The sequence below is a fragment of the Eriocheir sinensis genome, chromosome 54 (assembly GCF_024679095.1).
Source record: "Eriocheir sinensis breed Jianghai 21 chromosome 54, ASM2467909v1, whole genome shotgun sequence".
Taxonomy (NCBI): domain Eukaryota; kingdom Metazoa; phylum Arthropoda; class Malacostraca; order Decapoda; family Varunidae; genus Eriocheir; species Eriocheir sinensis.
In genome coordinates this window covers 4,219,632-4,237,131 of record NC_066562.1, presented here as the reverse complement: position 1 = coordinate 4,237,131, position 17,500 = coordinate 4,219,632, and the positions used below count along the sequence as shown (strand labels likewise).

At 42.2% G+C, this 17,500-nt stretch overlaps 1 protein-coding gene across 1 annotated transcript in view; it reads left to right on the top strand.

The window, feature by feature from the left end:
• Positions 1-8,177: 8,177 nt before the first annotated feature.
• LOC126983567 (NF-kappa-B inhibitor alpha-like) overlaps positions 8,178-17,500 on the top strand; it is a 68,533-nt gene continuing 59,210 nt past the window's right edge. The window contains exon 1 of the mRNA XM_050836367.1: positions 8,178-8,952. Coding sequence (XP_050692324.1) covers positions 8,630-8,952 — 323 coding nt within the window. The 5' untranslated portion in view covers positions 8,178-8,629. The remainder of the gene's footprint in view (positions 8,953-17,500) is intronic.

Here is a 17,500-nt window from a genome sequence, read left to right as displayed (position 1 = left end):
CCTTTTCCTCCCTTTCATCTTTTACATCTCAAATTCTTCCTCCTCCTCCTCCTCTTCCTCCTCCATTTCCGTCACCTCTTTTGTTTCTTCTCTTCCTCCTCCTCCTCCTCCTCCCTTTGCGCAGTCACGTGACCCGGCCATTGTTGTAAGTCCCTGGCCCTTTATAGAATTCATTAACAAAAACAAAAAAAATATTAAGGTGAACCATATAGGACAAGGTTAGGTCACTGTCAGTCATGTTAACACTACTACTACTACTACTACTACTACTACTACTACTATTACAACAACAACAACTACTACTACTACTACAACTACTATTTCTACTGCTACTACTACTACTTCTACTACTACTACTACTACTACTACTACTATCTTCATAACTACTACTACTACTACTACTACTATTACTAGTATTCGACTATTAAAAATTTCTCTTCTTGCACAAGTTGTGGTTTTATGTCAAGAAAAAAAAATATTAAACCTGAATTGGCACTTCTAAACTAAGAACTATTTTTTTGTGTATATTTGAAAATTGCACTGAATAAAGTAAAATGAATTGCAGTTTGAACTAAGTGTGTGTGTGTGTGTGTGTGAGTGCATGTAACCTTGTGCTTGTTTGCTTTTAATGTGTACAACTGTGTGTGTGTGTGTGTTTCCCCTACGAGTGTTTACCTACACATGGTTACAAATTCGTGTCCCCGTGTGATTCGTTTGTTGGGTTTTTACTCGATTGCGTCATCCAGACTGGCACGTGGCACGCTCATCTCCACTTTAGCTGGGATTCGAACCTCGGACCGTTAGTTGAGAGTCGAACCCGCTAACCACTGGACCATGGAACACACACACACACACACCCACACACATTTGAGGCGGGACAGAACCTATTGTGGAGAGAGAGAGAGAGAGAGAGAGAGAGAGAGAGAGAGAGAGAGAGAGAGAGAGAGAGAGATGTAAGTATAATTTCCCGTCGTTTAACACACACACACACACACACACACACACACACACACACACATACTTCCTCTTTTGCCTAACCCTCCCCTCCTCCCTCTCCCTCTCTCCCTCCTTCCCTCCCTCCCTCTCTTCCTTCCTGAACAGTGAGGGAGGGAGGGCGAGAGAAAGTTACACGAGGTCACAGAGGGGAGGGATGGAGGGAGGGAAGGGAGAGGAGAGAGAAAGAAGGGAGGGGAGGGGAGGGAAGGAAGGGAGGGGAAGGGGAGGGCGACCTTGTCACAGTGTGTGTTCCGTATCACACACACACACACACACACACACACACATGAATTCTTGCAACCTTGTGTTTCTATGTTAAAATGTTGCCGAGTTGCGTAGGAGGGAGGGAGGGAAGGAAGGATGATGAAGGGATATGGGAGGAAGGGAGGAAAGAAGGAGAGGGAAAGTTTGGAAATGAGGAAAGGGAGAGAGGGAAGGGAGGGAGCGAAGGAACGGAGGGAGAAGGGAGGGAGGGAAGGAAGGATGATGAAGGGATATGGGAGGAAGGAAGGAAAGGGAAAGTTTGGAAGGAAGGATGATGAAGGGATATGGAAGGAAGGAAGGAAATGAGGAAAGGGAAAGTTGGGAAGGTCGGAAGGAAGGAAGGATGACGTGATAAAAAAAGAAAGAAGGAAGGAAGGAAGGGAAGGAGAGAAGGAAGGAAAGATGGTGGAATAGATAGGGAACGAAGGAGGGAAGGGGAGAAGGAAGGAATGAAGGAGGGAAGGAGAAAAAGGAGGAAGGAAGGAAGAAAGGAGAGAAAGAAGGAAATATTTCGTAACAGAGGAAAGGAAGGAAGGAGGGAAAGAAGGTGGGATGGGAAAATAGAGGAAAGAAAGAAAGGAAGGAGGGAAAGAAGGAAAGAAGAAGGCAGAATTAGATAGAAAAGAAGGAAGGAAGGAAAGAAGACAGGAAGAAAGGAAGAACGGAGATAATTAAGAAGGAATGAAAAGATAGAAAGGAGGAAGAAGAGAAGGAGGGAATGAAAGAAAAAAAAATAATGGAGAGAGAGAGAGAGAGAGAGAGAGAGAGAGAGAGAGAGAGAGAGAGAGAGAGTTAATCCCACCAACAGATGTCACCCCAATCTCATCTGAAGCCTCGAACCACATGACTCGCTGCTTCATTCTGCTTAACTTCTATTTCTTTCACTTTTTCCACTTTATTTCATCTATACACATTAATCCTATTCTTCCTTACTTCCTTGTTTATCCACTCTCTCTCTTTGTTTATCCTTTCGTTTCGCTTTTGTTTTGTTATTGTTTTGTTTTTGTGTTTCGAATCCGGTTCAGGTTCGGGTTCGGTTCGGTCCGTTTTTATTTTTTATTTTTACGAAGATGAAGAGAAGGAAAGAAAAGGGAATAGAAGATGAGTAATGAAGAATGGAAATAAAAGGAAAGGAAATGATGGAAAGAGAGAAAGTGTAAAGAGAAAGAAGGAAGGAAGAAAGGAAAGGAAGGTGGAGAGAAGGGAAGAAAAGGAAGGAACGGGAGAAGATGGATAATGAAGGAAGGAGGAAAATAAATGAGAAGAAAAAGACGAAAAGGGAGGAAGTGAAAAGGGGAAGAATGAAGGAGAAGAAAAAATGAAGACAAGTAAAGGAGAGGAATGAAGGAAAGGGAGGGAGAGAAAAGAGAAAGAAGAAGGAAGAAGAAAATTAAAGATAAGGAAAGAAAGGAAGGAAGGAAAGGAGGAAGAAGAAGGAAGAAGAAAATTAAAGATAAGGAAAGGAAAAGAAGGAAGGAAAGGAGGAAGAAGAAGGAAGAAGAAAATTAAAGATAAGGAAAGAAAAGGAAGGAAGGAAAGGAGGAAGAAGAAAATTAAAGATAAGGAAAGAAAAGGAAGGAAGGAAAGGATAAGGAAAGAAAAGGAAGGAAGGAAAGGAGGAAGAAGAAAATTAAAGATAAGGAAAGAAAAGGAAGGAAGGAAAGGAGGAAGAAGAAGGAAGAAGAAAATTAAAGATAAGGAAAGAAAAGGAAGGAAGGAAAGGAGGAAGAAGAAGGAAGAAGAAAATTAAAGATAAGGAAAGAAAAGGGAGGAAGAGAAAGGAAGAAGGAAATTAAAGATAAGGAAAGAAAAGGAAGGAAGGAAAGGAGGAAGAAGAAAATTAAAGATAAGGAAAGAAAAGGAAGGAAGGAAAGGAGGAAGAAGAAGGAAGAAGAAAATTAAAGATAAGGAAAGAAAAGGAAGGAAGGAAAGGGAGGAAGAAAAAGGAAGAAGAAAATTAAAGATAAGGAAAGAAAAGGAAGGAAGGAAAGGAGGAAGAAAAAGGAAGAAGAAAATTAAAGATAAGGAAAGAAAAGGAAGGAAGGAAAGGGAGGAAGAAAAAGGAAGAAGGAAATTAAAGATAAGAAAAGGAAAGGAAGAAAAGAAGAAGGAAGAATAAAGGAAGGAGAGGAGAGGAAGGAAACGGAGGAAGAAGAAATAAAAAAAGAAAAATAACACCAAAGGAAAAGATAGAAAGGAAAGGAAATGAAAAAAGGAAGAACAAAAAAGAATAAATAAGGAAAATAAAAAAAGGGAAGGAAATGAAGAAAGAAAGAAAAAAACAGATAAATGAATGTTGGAAGAAGGAAGATAATTGGAGAGAGAGAGAGAGAGAGAGAGAGAGAGAGAGAGAGAGAGAGAGAGAGAGAGAGAGAATAAAAGGAGGAAGAAGGAAGTAGATTGTAAAAGAAGGATGAGGAAGAAGGAAAGAAGGTAATTAGGAGCGAGGAAGAGGAAGGAAAAAGAGGAGGAGGAGGAGGAAGGATTGAAGATGAGGAAGAAGGTTAAGAAGGAAGAGGAAGAGGAAGGAATAATACGCAATAATTACATAAAGGAGAAGAGGGGGAGGAGGAGGAGGAGGAGGTTAGAGGGGGGAATGAGATGGAGGAAGACTGGAAGAGGAGAAAAAAAAAGATGTGGAGAGGATTACGTGAAGGAGGAGGTGGAGATGAGTGGAGAATGGAGGTAACGGTGGAGGAGGAGGAGGAAGTGGAGGAAGATAAAAAGAAGCAACAGGGAGTGGCATGCAGGAGGAGGAGGAGGAGGAGGAGGAGGAGGAGACCAAAAAAGTGGAAGGAAGAGGAGAAATGGGGGGGTGGAGAAGGAGGAGGAGACCAAAAAAGTGGAAGGAAGAGGAGGAGGAATTGGGGTGGAGGGGGTGGAGAAGGAGGAAGAGGACAAAAAAGGGAAAGAAGCAGGAGGAGGAGGAGGAGGAGGAAGGCATGGACTTTCCCAACGCCCCCTCCTCCTCCTCCTCCTCCTCTCTCTCTCTCTCTCTCTCTCTCTCTCTCTCTCATAAAAAGAATAAAACAACAAAAACAGCAATAATAATAATAATAATAATAATAATAATAATAATAATAATAATAATAATAGTAATAATAATAATAATAATAATAATAATAATAATAATAATAATAATAATAATAATAATAATAATAATAATAATAATAATAATAATAATAATAATAACAACAACAACAACAAGAGTTACCGTATAATCTTTTAAGGCAATGACTCCAATAAATTTCACAAGATCATTTTTTTTTACTTTTATATTTCTCTTTTTTTTTTTTTTACATAACAAGGTCGTGAAAAGGTTAACATGTGTGTGTGTGTGTGTGTGTGTGTGTGTGTGTGTGTGTGTGTGTGTGTGTGTGACATTTCGGAAGCCTGAGGTCAACCAAGGTCATCTCCTCCTCCTCCTCCTCCTCTGAACTGGAAGCAGGCAAGAAATGGAAGGAAAAAATAAAAAAAAGAAATAAATTGACTAACTCCCCAGGTTATCCCCAGAGAGAGAGAGAGAGAGAGAGAGAGAGAGAGAGAGAGAGAGAGAGAGAGAGAGAGAGAGAGAGAGAGGGCGTTTAATTTCAGTACTTAGAAAATCTCAATGCAATGAGAAGTTTGGAAAAAGGAGGAGGAGGAGGAGGAGGAGGTGGAAGAAGAAGAAGAGGTGGACAAGGACAAGGACGGAGACTAGGAAGAGGAGAGTAGAAGAGGAGGAAGAGGAGGAGGAGGGTAAGGAGGAGGAGGAGGAGAAGGAGAAGGAGGAAAAGGAGAGAGAGAAACGTTTTAGATAACTGGATAAAAACGATTAGAGGCTGGACGAGGAGGAGGAGAAGGAGGAGGCGCGTAACAGAGAATGATGATGATGATGATGATGATGAGGAGGAGGAGGAGGAGGAGGAGGAGGAGGCGCGTAACAGAGTATGAGTATGAGGAGGAGGAGGAGGAGGCGCGTAACAGAGTATGCTGAATATTAAGAGTAAGGAGGAGGAGGAGGAGGAGGAGTGGGAGGAGGAGGAGAAGGCGCGTAACAGAGTATGCTGAATATTAAGAGTAAGGAGGAGGAGGAGTGGGAGGAGGAGGAGGAGGAGGAATAGAAGGAGGAGACCAAAAAAGTGGAAGGAAGAGGAGGAGGGGAAGGTATGAACTTTCCCGACACCCCCTCCCTCATCCTCCTCCTCCTCCTCCTCCTGCACAAGCAAGGAGGAGGAAGACGAGGAGCTGAACGGAATGAAAACAGGAAGAAGAGCTTGGGCTTATACGGAAGAGATGGAGAAACGGGGAACACGGACACACGGAAAGTCAGGTATTGGAAAGCCTACTGACTCATTAGGAGGTTGCCCGCTGGTATGACTCCGAACGCTTGACAGTCTCTCCGTGCCCGCAGACCAGACCACAGCACTTCGGTATGTACACATTCAGTTCACTTCTGACGCAACGAAGCAACAGTTGATTCAATTTTTATACGAGGTGATGGTTTCCGCGTATACTACTTCTGCAGGAAGGTTGTTTCAGGTGTGGATGACTCGGTTTGAGATGAAACTCTTGCCAATGTCTGTATTGCATCGCCTCGCCTGAAGCGGTGGACTGTTGTTTCTAGTTTTTGATTTTGTTTGTAGCTCAAAGAACTTGAAGTGAACGACGTTACTGGTCTTCTTCAGGCACTTGAAGACATGAATAACACATACCTGTCAAGTCTGACGTTTTTTGCGTAAGTCTTACGTAATTTCGGTGATTTTCAAGTCTTACGGCGTAAATTGAAAATTTTACGTTTTTTTCTCCGCTTGCGATGTTTTTTTAATATGTTTGTTTTAAACAATTTGACATATATCGTACGCGCCATATTTAAATTCATGTGAGCGTGCTGAGTAACGGTTACTGAAGCCCACTGAGTGAGCTGCAGTAGGCTCACTGCAGCTCACTGATGCTCCTTGTTGTACTGTTGTACACAATGTAAACACATGACAGAGCACCACATAATGAAAAACTACTGTTTACAAGAACCGTTGTAAACAATACTGTTTACAAGAACCGTTGTAAACAGTACTGTTTTTCATTGTGATGTTCATACTGTGCGTGTCATGTGTTTACATTGTGTTTTCATTCTGCATTTAATTTGAAACAAATATTGAATGACAAAAAAATATGGTTTTCTTATGGTTTAATTACCGTTTTATGCACAAACTCATGGTCTCTAACGCAAAATCTTATGGCAAGACACCACAGTAGCTTGACAGGCAGGATTTAACACCTCGCAGGCGTCTTTTTTCCAGCGTAAAAAGACTGAGTCGCTTGAGTCGTTCTTCATGCAGCTGAGCCTGTTAAGTTGAACTCCCTCCAGTAATTCAACGTCCTTCCTGTTATAAGAAGACCTGAATTGCACTGCATTTTCTGGGTGCAGTCTTGTCACTGAGTAACATAAAAATAACATTACCCCTCGGCGTCCTGCACTCCAAGCTCCTCGACGTGAACCTGAGCATAAACAGTACTCTTTTTTTTTTCCACACTGCATTGATGTTACAGGTCACTACGCACGGTGACCCCAAGATCCGATTCCTCCTTAACAACCCCTGCTTTCTTGCTGGGGCCTGGTAATCGGTCCCAGCATGCTATGGCGGAAAAAAAGTTTTATAGCGGCGCTATCTTGCTTGGCTCATGCTGCCCCCCCCGGAGCTCATCTTTGGTCCTCTTTTAGAGAATGTAAAGTCCGGGTTTATAGGTGGTCTTCAAGGCAGCGTGTGGGTAGTTTTTTGGCCACTCGACGATAACTGAAAATTGTCAACTTGTAGCGGCGGGCGGTAGGCGAACCCCGGGTGGGTCCTCCTGGACGCCGCCCTCACGCTGACCTCTCTGCCACGGCTCGGGCTTCCCATGTATGTTGCGTGTATGGTTACTATTCTGGACCCTGAGTGCATGACGCTACACTTGTTAACGTTGAAGGACATTTGCCTTTTTTCGGTCAAGGTCCTTTTGGATGGTTTCCCAATCGGCCGTCGTGAGGGACCTGCCGCCCACTCTGCATGGTGCCCTCAGCAAACTTATGCAGGGAGGATTTCCGTCTTGAGGAGCAGGAAGAGGAGGAGGAGGAGGAGGAGGAGGAAGGAAACGTGAGGAAGAATATGGGGGGAAGAGAATCAATGAAACAGAAGTAGAGAGGAGATAAAGAGTATAATTAAAGAAGAAAAAAGACCTCGGAGGGAACAGAAAATTATGGAAAAGTTAAGATGGAAGAAGAGCAAAAGAGGAGGAGGAGGAGGAGGAAGAGGAAGAATATGGGGGGAAGAGAATCAACGAAACAGAAGTAGAGAGGAGAAAGATAAAGGGTATACTTAAAGAAGAAAAAAGACCTCGGAGGGAACAGAAAATTATGGAAAAGTTAAGATGGAAGAAGAGCAAAAGAGGAGGAGGAGGAGGAAGAGGAGGAGGAGGAGGTAAAGATAAGGCGTTTAGAAGCGATAATAAACCAAATTTACCCACACGTGACCCATATGGATATGAGGAGGAGGAGGAGGAAGAGGAGGAGGAGATTCATTATCCATTCAAGGCCCTTTGTTCTTCCCCCTCCTCCTCCTCCTCCCCTCCTCCCCCTCCTCCTCCTTCTCTCCCCTCCTCCTCCTCCCTTCTATTATCAGTTGGTTATCCCACTGATGATGATGATGAGAGAGAGAGAGAGAGAGAGAGAGAGAGAGAGAGAGAGAGAGAGAGAGAGAGAGAGAGAGAGAGAGAGAGAAAATGGGAGATGACATTTTACTGAGACGAACTGGAGGGTGTTGGAGAGATAAGATCAGAGAGAGAGAGAGAGAGAGAGAGAGAGAGAGAGAGAGAGAGAGAGAGAGAGAGAGAGAGAGAGAGAGTAATAATAATATAAGTAAATGATGAAATAATAATAATATCTTCTTTTCCAGCTGTGACAACCATTCCCAGAGAGAGAGAGAGAGAGAGAGAGAGAGAGAGAGACCAAACGAATACCCAAAAGAGGAAATACAAAACAGAAAACCAGCAAAAATAAATAAAATAAAGGGAAACTAAAATAAAAAAAAATCATAAATCCGCCGCAGAAAGCGAATTAGAGGAAAGGAAAAAGAAAGATAAAAAGGAGATGAAAAGGAGAAGGGAGATAGAGAAAGTAAAGGAGAACAACCCTTATAAACATGACAGAAGGAAAGTGCATAGTAAATAAACGCTAATAATAATAATAATAATAATAATAATAATAATAATAATAGTAATAATAATAATAATAACAGTAATAATAATAATAAAACTAGGAAAATAAGAGAAAAAGGAGAGAATAAGGGATAAGAGAGAGAGAGAGAGAGAGAGAGAGAGAGAGAGAGAGAGAGAGAGAGAGAGAGAACCAAAAATGAAGCTCAAGAAAGGAAGAAAACCGGAGAAGGGAGAAGAAGGAAGAGGAAAGGAATGGAGAGAAGGAGAGAAGAACTGGAGGAAAGAAGAGAGGGAGAAGATGAGGGAGGAGAGAGACGGAGGAGGAGGAGGAAGAGGTGGAGGAAGAGGAGGTGGAGAGAAACATGACTACCACAAGTACCTCCACCATCACCACCACCACCTCCACCCCGCTCCCCCCCATCCCTCCCTCCCCCACCTCCCTCACCACTTCGAAGGGGGGGTGGGATGCTGCGGGCCCCCCCTCCCCCCTCCTAAATACGACTCCCTCAGCATCATCAGGTAAGCTAATTAAGGGTGATTTACCTGTGTTGTTTGTGTGTTTGTTTGTTTTCCCGTTTGTTTATCTGTTGTTGTTGTTGTTGTTGAGCGAGAGAGTGAGAGACGACACACACACACACACACACACACACACACACACACAGATCTCATCTCCACCGTCTGTCTGTCACCTTGGATATATAACAAAGGTGTGTGTGTGTGTGTGTGTGTGTGTGTGTGTGTGTGTGTGTGTGTGTGTGTGTGTGTGTAGAAAGTATGGAGATAAAGAGAGAGAGTTGTCAGGGTTATGTTTGTTGTTTATTTTTTGCTTATTTGTTTATTTGTTTATTGTTTGTTTTGTTATATATATTGCTTAAGTGATTATTCATCCTTGTTTATCAATTGTATGCTTGGTAAGTCTTCCTATTTCCGTGTCTTCGGCAAACTTGCTTCTCTCGCTAGTCATACCGCCGCCAAGATCGCTGATGTTTATGGTGAATAGTAATGGACCCAGAACTGAGCAGTGAGGGGCCGCTGTAATAGTAACTCGTGCCCAAACTGTTATCCCCAGCTTCCTGAACTCCCTGCCTCTTGTCACCCTAAAGGGGCTATGGGCTATATTTTTAAACATTCTTGTTCCCAATCTCACATATTTGACGAGGCTTTCATGAGAGTTTGGGTCATTTCCTGGGGTAGTTTTATGACCCTGGTGGTAGACTGACCCTTCTTCTGTACCATGAACCTAAAAACACAGTCGTTAAAATTCGGTTGATCTTCTTTTTGGCCTTTGGAAGTAGTTGGTGTGGGAGGTGGACGCGTTTAACAATACCAGCCTATTACACTGGGCAAATTTTCCGTGGATCTTCAGTCAAACCACGATTTCCGCTGGCGTGGTTCTCATTTGTTTCTGGTTATTGCTGCTGCTGATGATGGTGAGTAATACCGTCGTCCTTCGGGGAAATCTACCGTAGCTTTGTAAGATCGTGGACATGTTAGAAAACGACGGAAATATGAGAACCACGCCAGCGGAAATCGTGGTTTGACTCAGGGTTGCCAGATGTATGAGCTAAAAAATGGACAGACTCATCCCGGAAAAAGGACAGAAAAGGACAAACATATATATTAATTTCCTTTTGCCTATTGATCTTTTACTAATATGGTACATATATGTTTTTACTTTAAATTTCTTTAACAGTCACCTCCTCACTCTTCAGTCAGCAGATTTTATTAAAAATAATAGGCTATGTTAATGATTAACAACACAAGTTATGCAGCAGGAGTATAATTTTTGGGAAACAAAGCTATGAACATAATTATACTTTACATACTTGTTTTAATACTGAATTGACAGAATTTCTTCATAGGAGTCCACTTCATTATCCTCGTCGCCATCAGGTACTGCTGACGTGGTAGCAGAAGCAGATCCTGATGCACTGCATTCTCCAATACTTTCCTTTCTGTACATGTTGCTGTTGAATAGGGCAGCATTTTGTTGCTTACTGTAAAACTTTGGTAGCAGTTTCCTCTATGTAGGTGTGTTCTGACTCTTAGGATGGCCTCAAGAGATCCTGTACTGAGTTTGTTTCTTGCTTTAGTTTTAACATTAACTTGAAAGTGACGCGTCCTGGACGTGTACTGACCGGTGCTACACCCGTCAGTACACGTACCTGCAATATTATTATGTGATTTATTGCTGAACGATCCTTGTTGAAATTTATATTTATGAACCCAGCATGGATTTTAGAAATAGGACAGAAAAGGACAGTTTTAAGGTTGTCCTTTTTTCATGAAAACTTGCGGACAGTTGGATCTCAAATAGGACAGACTGTCCTTAAAAGGACAGATCTGGCAACCCTGGTTTGACTGAAGAGCCACGGAAAATTTGAAAGTGTAATAGCCCCTTTAGCCACGCCTCGATCCACCTCAAAACTTTACCCTCTATCCGAGCGGTTCCCAAAGCTTTCTGGTTGCGACCCTAAATACAGTCTTCATCAGCTGGCGACCCTAAATGTGTGAGCATGTATATATTAATAACAATTATTTTTAAATGTTATACTTTCAAAATATTTATGATTTTATTCTCCGCCTCCTCGCTGTCTGCTCGGCGGACGAGTATTATACGTGAATGCTACTCGTATGATGTGCCGTACTGTATGTGTATGGGTACTTTATTACAAAGCTACTTTTGTTAGGATGTGATGGTATGTGTTTGTTAGTATGTGTTAAGTATGTGTTCATGCTGTCCTGCTGAAGTTACTCAACGGGGGTTGCCACCTTGAAATCAGGAAAATACGGAACAACTCACTCTCCAGGAACGAATCTTTTTTTAACTAAGGGACGGCTGGCAACCCTAACACTTCTGTAGCCTGCCCTGGCTGACAGCCTCTGCCCGCTGGTGGAGGCAGGGGGTGGGGGGAGGGACGTTACGTCGCGTACTATACATGTATCTCAGGACGACCCTTAACAAACACATAATTTTACGGCCTGGTTTTAAGATTGACCGAAACATGCCATCACTTCTTGCCCGTTCAGGCAGCCAAATACGGAACAAATGGCGTTCCGTGCTGGTTCAAAACGGAACATATTTCACTCTCCAATACGGAACGAATCCACATGTGGTCACCCTGCCCGTCATTACTCCACCTTTATCCCTGCCTGGCTGACAACCGCTGCCCGCTGCTGGTGGAGGATGGAGGCGGAAGGAGGAGGCATTACGTTGCTGCTTTTCACGTATTTTGGGACAATCCATGACGAATATATGATTTCATGGACTGTTTTTGATTGATTTTTTTATATATTTCAAATCTTAAAATAGTGAATTTTATCTGCTCGCCCGTTCAGACACCCAAATACAGAACAATTGGCGTTTCGTGTTGGTTCAAAATGAAACCCATCACATCATTCTCCAATACGGAACGATTCCGTATTATAAGGGACGGGCGCTCACCCTAAATTCAACTGTTACAGAAAAATCAAAATTTGACCTGACTCTGATTTAAAAATTTGTCATTTATAGTATGATATAGTTATGATTATGACTTTTTTCCAAGACCCTCCACCGACCCTCAAACACTCGCGACTCTCATTTGGGCCGCGACCACGGGGCAGGGAACCACTAACTCACCCCACGGGCCTTTGTTTTACTTAGGAGTCTCTTGTGTGGCACTTTGTCGATGATTTAGCATAAGCAAGAAAAAATATTATAATTCACGTCCCACTCTGCCGCTGTGTACGCTCTTGTAAAATGATAAGAGATTAGTAAGACGAGGCAGCCCACCATAGTAGTAGTAGTAGTAGTAGTAGTAGTAGCAGTAGTAGTAATAGTAGCAGCAGTGGCAGTAGTAGTATTTTCATCATTATTATCATGATAGTCATTTGTTGTTTCTCTGCTATATATGATGTATGTATGTATGTATGTATGTATGTATGTATGTATTCGTGTATCAGGAAGTGTAGTATGTGAAGATAAGAAACCAGTATTGTGGGTCTCTCTCTCTCTCTCTCTCTCTCTCTCTCTCTCTCTCTCTCTCTGGGTACGTGAGATAATCAGATAAAGAGAGAGAGAGAGAGAGAGAGAGAGAGAGAGAGAGGAGGAGGAATAAGGAAGGAAGGAAGGAAAGGAAAGGAAAGGAAGAAGAAAAGGTGGGATGAAAATGGAGGAGGAGGAGGAAGAAAGAAAAAAAAAGGGAGAAAAGAGGAGGAAACGAAGAAAGGAAGGGAGGAAGTCAGAGAAAAGAGGGAGGGAAGAGAGAGAAGGGAGGGAAAGGTGGAGGAAGAAAGTAAGCTGGAAGAACCAAAGTGAGCGAGGGAGGGAGGGAAGGAAAGGGAGGCAAGCAAGGAAGGAAGGAAGGGAGGGGGAGGGAAGGAAGGGAGGGAAGGGGGGGGGGCGCTAACACCTTTGGGAGTCCCGCACAATTTGGTCAGTTTGTACACCTTTGTTCTCTCTCTCTGTTATTTGTTCATTATATAACTTCCTGACAATGTAATAACTTGACTCTCTCTCTCTCTCTCTCTCTCTCTCTCTCTCTCTCTCTCTCTATCTCTCTTTGCTTTCTTCCTTTTAGGTCGCTAGGTACGAAGAGAGAGAGAGAGAGAGAGAGAGAGAGAGAAAGAAAGTCAAACAAATGATTCGCACGAGTCATTGTAATAGGATGAGGAAGTCTCTCTCTCTCTCTCTCTCTCTCTCTCTCTCTCTAATTTACTAAGCATGATTACATAAGGTGGTACATGGAATTGGCATCATACAACTAAAAGATAACGGTAAGGTTTCGAAATAGGAATCTGTATTTGTGTTTCAGGAGAATGCGCAGTACAGTGGCAAAGTCGGTGATGTGTGTGTGTGTGTGTGTGTGTGTGTGTGTGTGTGTGTGTGTGTGTATCATTGGGCAATAACCAGGTGTTCACTTCTCTTTTTTTATAAGTGTTGAGTGTATAAGTGTATTTTAAAAGTATGGAGTGTATTGATAGTGGATGTGTCGTATCGGGCAGTTCCAGAGTCTTGTGTACCGGGGAAGGAAAGAGCGGTGAAGGTCTCTCTAATATTATCATCTATTCTCCGTTTTTTCTACTTTCTTTATCACCAATTTTACTCATCTTCTCCTTTATCGTCTACCCTTTGTTTTTCTCTGTAGCTTTTCCTTTCCCGTTAATCTCAACCTCCTTACCTCTAAACCTCACCTTCTCTTTTCTCTTCTTTCTCTCCTCTGTTCTCCGTTTTTTCTACTTTATCACCAATTTTACTCATCTTCTTTATCGTCTACCCTTTGTTTTTTTCTGTAGCTTTTCCTCTCAATTTGATCTCAACCTCCTTACCTCTAAACCTCACCTTCTCTTTTCTCTTCTTTCTCTCTTCTATTCTCCGTTTTTTCTACTTTCTCTATCACCAATTTTACTCTTCTCCTTTATCGTCTACCCTTTGTTTTTTTTCTGTAGCTTTTCCTCTCAATTTGATCTCAACCTCCTTACCTCTAAACCTCACCTTCTCTTTTCTCTTCTTTCTCTCTTCTATTCTCCGTTTTTTCTACTTTCTTTATCACCAATTTTACTCATCTTCTTTATCGTCTACCCTTTGTTTTTTTCTGTAGCTTTTCCTCTCTGTTTGATCTCAACCTCCTTACCTCTAAACCTCACCTTCTCTTTTCTCTCTTCTATTCTCCGTTTTATCTACTTTCTTTATCACCACTTTTACTCATCTCCTTTATCGTCTACCCTTTGTTTTTTTCTGTAGCTTTTCCTCTCAGTTTGATCTCAACCTCCTTACCTCTAAACCTCACCTTCTCTTTTCTCTTCTTTCTCTCTTCTATTCTCCGTTTTTTTCTACTTTCTTTATCACCAAATTTACTTAACGTCTTTTCTTTATCTTTTCCTGTCCCTTTGATCTTAACCTCCTTACCTCTAAACCTCACCTTCTCTTTTCTCTCTTCTGTTCTCCGTTTAATCTACTTTCTTTATCACCACTTTTACTTATCTTCTCCTTTATCGTCTATCCTTTGTTTTTTTATGTAGCTTTTCCTAACCCTTTGATCTCAACCTCCTTATCTCTTATCCTTCCCTTTCCTTCCCTTCCCTTCCCTTTCCTTTCCTTTCCTTTACTTCCTTTCCTTTCCTTTCCTTCCCTTTCCTTTCCTTTACTTCCTTTCCTTTCCTTCCCTTCCTTTCCTTTCCTTTCCTTTCCTTTCCTTCCTTTCCTTTCCTTTCCTTCCTTCCTTCCTTCCGTCCTTTCCTTCCTTCCTTTACACTTCCTTTCCTCCCTTCCTGTCCTTTCCTTCCTTCCTTTCCCTTCCTTCCTTCCTTTCCTTTCCTTCCCTTCCTTCCTTTCCTTCCTTCACTTCCTTTCCCTTCCTTTCCTTTCCTTTCCTTCCTATCCCTTTCTCTTCCTTCGCCTTTCCTTTCCTTTCCTTTCCTTTCCTTTTCTATTTCCTTCCTTTCCTTTCCTTTCCTTCCTTTCCTTTCCTTTCCTTTCCTTTCCTTTCCTTTCCTTTCCTTCCTTTCCTTTCCTTCCCTATCATTTCCTCTCCTCTCCTCTCCCTTCCCTTCCCTTCCCTTCCCTTCCTTTCCTTTCCTTCCCTTTCCTTTCCTTTCCTTCCTTCTTTTCCTTTCCTCCCTTCCGTCCTTCCTTCCTTCCTTTCCTTTCCTTTCCTTCCTTCCTTCCTTCCTTCCTTCCTTCCTTCCTTTCCTTTCCTTTCCTTTCCTTCCTTCCTTCCTTCCTTCCTTCCTTCCTTCCTTCCTTCCTTCCTTTCCTTTCCTTTCCTTTCCTTTCCTTCCTTCCGTCCTTTCCTTTCCTTTCCTTTCCTTCCTTTCCTTCCTTTCCTTCCATTCCTTTCCTTTCCTTTCCTTTCCTTCCTTCCTTTCCTTTCCTTCCTTCCTTCCTTTCCTTCCTTCCTTTCCTTTCCTTTCCTTCCCTTCCCTTCCCTTCCTTTCCTTCCCTTCCCTTCCCTTCCCTTTCCTTTCCTTTCCTTTCCTTTCCTTCTTTTCCTTCCCATCCCTTCCCTTTCCTTCCCTTCACTTGTCTTTCCTTTCCTTCCCATCCCTTTCCTTTCCTTTCTTTCCTTCCCTTCCCTTCCTATACTTTCTCTTCTTTCTATCATTTCCTTTCCTTTGTATCCTATCTCTTCTCTCTTCCTTTGTTTTCTTTTCTTTTCTTCCTTTCCTTCCCTTTTTCTTCTTATTTTCCCCTCCTCTTTTTCTTCTTTCCTTCCCGTCCCTTCCAATCCCTCCTTTCATCCTCTGTTTTCTATTCTTCTTTCTCTTCTGTATCTTCAACGTAAACTTAAAAAAAAATGAAGCTAACTAACTATTTATATATAATTTTCTTACTTAAAAAAACAACCAACCAAACAAACAAACAATTAACCAACCACCTAACTCATTAACTCACTTACTAAATAATGAACTAACTCACTAATTATCTAACTTATAAAAACACGTCCATAAAAATTATAATGAAAATAGTAAAGTTACTCCTAATGTTAGAAAGTGGATCACGTTCTTTATGATAGCGACCTCCCGTTTTCTTTAGAGAGAGAGAGAGAGAGAGAGAGAGAGAGAGAGAGAGAGAGAGGGGTCATCGGTCACATAATAGGAGAAAAAGAAGGGAGGGAGGGAGGGAAGCACATGACCTACGGCAAAAACTGGAGGAGGAAGAGCAGGAGGAGGAGGAGGAGGAGGAGGAGGAGGAGGAGGAGAGAAGAGAGAAAAATAATCTGTTTAATACTTTACGTAATTCTTAACTTGTTCTCGTCTTTGTTCTTTTTCTTCTTTTTTCCTTTTCTTCTTCTTCTTCTTCTTTGCTTCTTCTTCCGTTTTTTTCTTTTTCTTTTTCTTTTTCTCTCTATTCTTCCACCTGTTCTTCTTCCCTCACCTCCTCCTCCTCCTCCTCCTAATCATTATCATCTTCTGCGTTCGTTTATCACACACACACACACACACACACACACACACACACACACACACACACACACACACACACACATACGCACGCACACACAGGTAACACAAGAGCAGGTAGATTCAGCAGGTTTTTATACAGCGGGTTTCCCACACTCGGCCTTGCACGGAATAGTAGTAGTAGTAGTAGTAGTAGTAGTAGTGGTAGTAGTGGTGGTGGTGGTGGTGGTAGTAGTAGTAGTAGTAGATGGGTGGAGGTATAATTTATGTAGAAAAAAAGTAGTAGTAGTAGTAGTAGTAGTAGTAGTAGTAGTAGTAGTAGTGGTGGTGGTAGAGAAAGTCAGGGTGGTTGGTTTTCCCGGATGAAAGAGTTAGAAAGTGCGAGGACAATGTATGTTTGTTTGGTTATTAAAGTAGTAGTAGTAGTAGTAGTAGTAGTAGTAGTAGTAGTAGTTTTGTTTTTGTTGTTGTTGGCTTCTTTTCTTCCTCTTTCTTTGTCCTTTCCCTCTCTTTTCCTTTTCCTCTATCTTTCCCTACTTCTCTTCCTTTCACTCTGTTCCCTACTTCCTTTTCCTCTGTCCCCTTCTTTCTTTTCCTCTGCCATTCCCTTCTCTTCCTTTCTCTCTCATCCCCTTCTCTCCCTTACTCTCTGTCGTCTCCTTCTTCTATTCCTTTTCTCTGTCATTCCCTTATTTTCCTTTCTTCTGTGTTTCTTTTCTCCTCTTCCCTTCTCCCGGACTGTCCCCTGGAGGATCTGGATGGCCTTCGTCTTGGTTAGGCCGCGGGTGGTTGTCATGTGACCCTATCATTTCAGTTTCCGCTTCTTTGCTGTGCTCGAAGTTCTCTGATTCTCGCCCACCTGTTGCCTCATTATTCTACGCACTCACTCACTGTCGACGTGCTCTGTGTACTGGGAGATACTCGGGAGCCTTCTGCAGCATCCAATTCAGCTGTTTTGCGTCCCCTGTTATTGATTTATTTTTTTTATCTGTAGGTTATGTATTTTATCTGTAGTTTTATCTATTGTTTTTATCTGTAGTTTTTACCGCCCGGAAAAGAATTTTGGGGAAGGTAATGTTTCCAGCTGTGTGCATTTTTTTTTGTCTGTAACGCGATAACTTTTGAAGCATTACAGCCAGGATGTTGAAACTTCATAGGTGGACTACTAATGGCCCCCCATCAA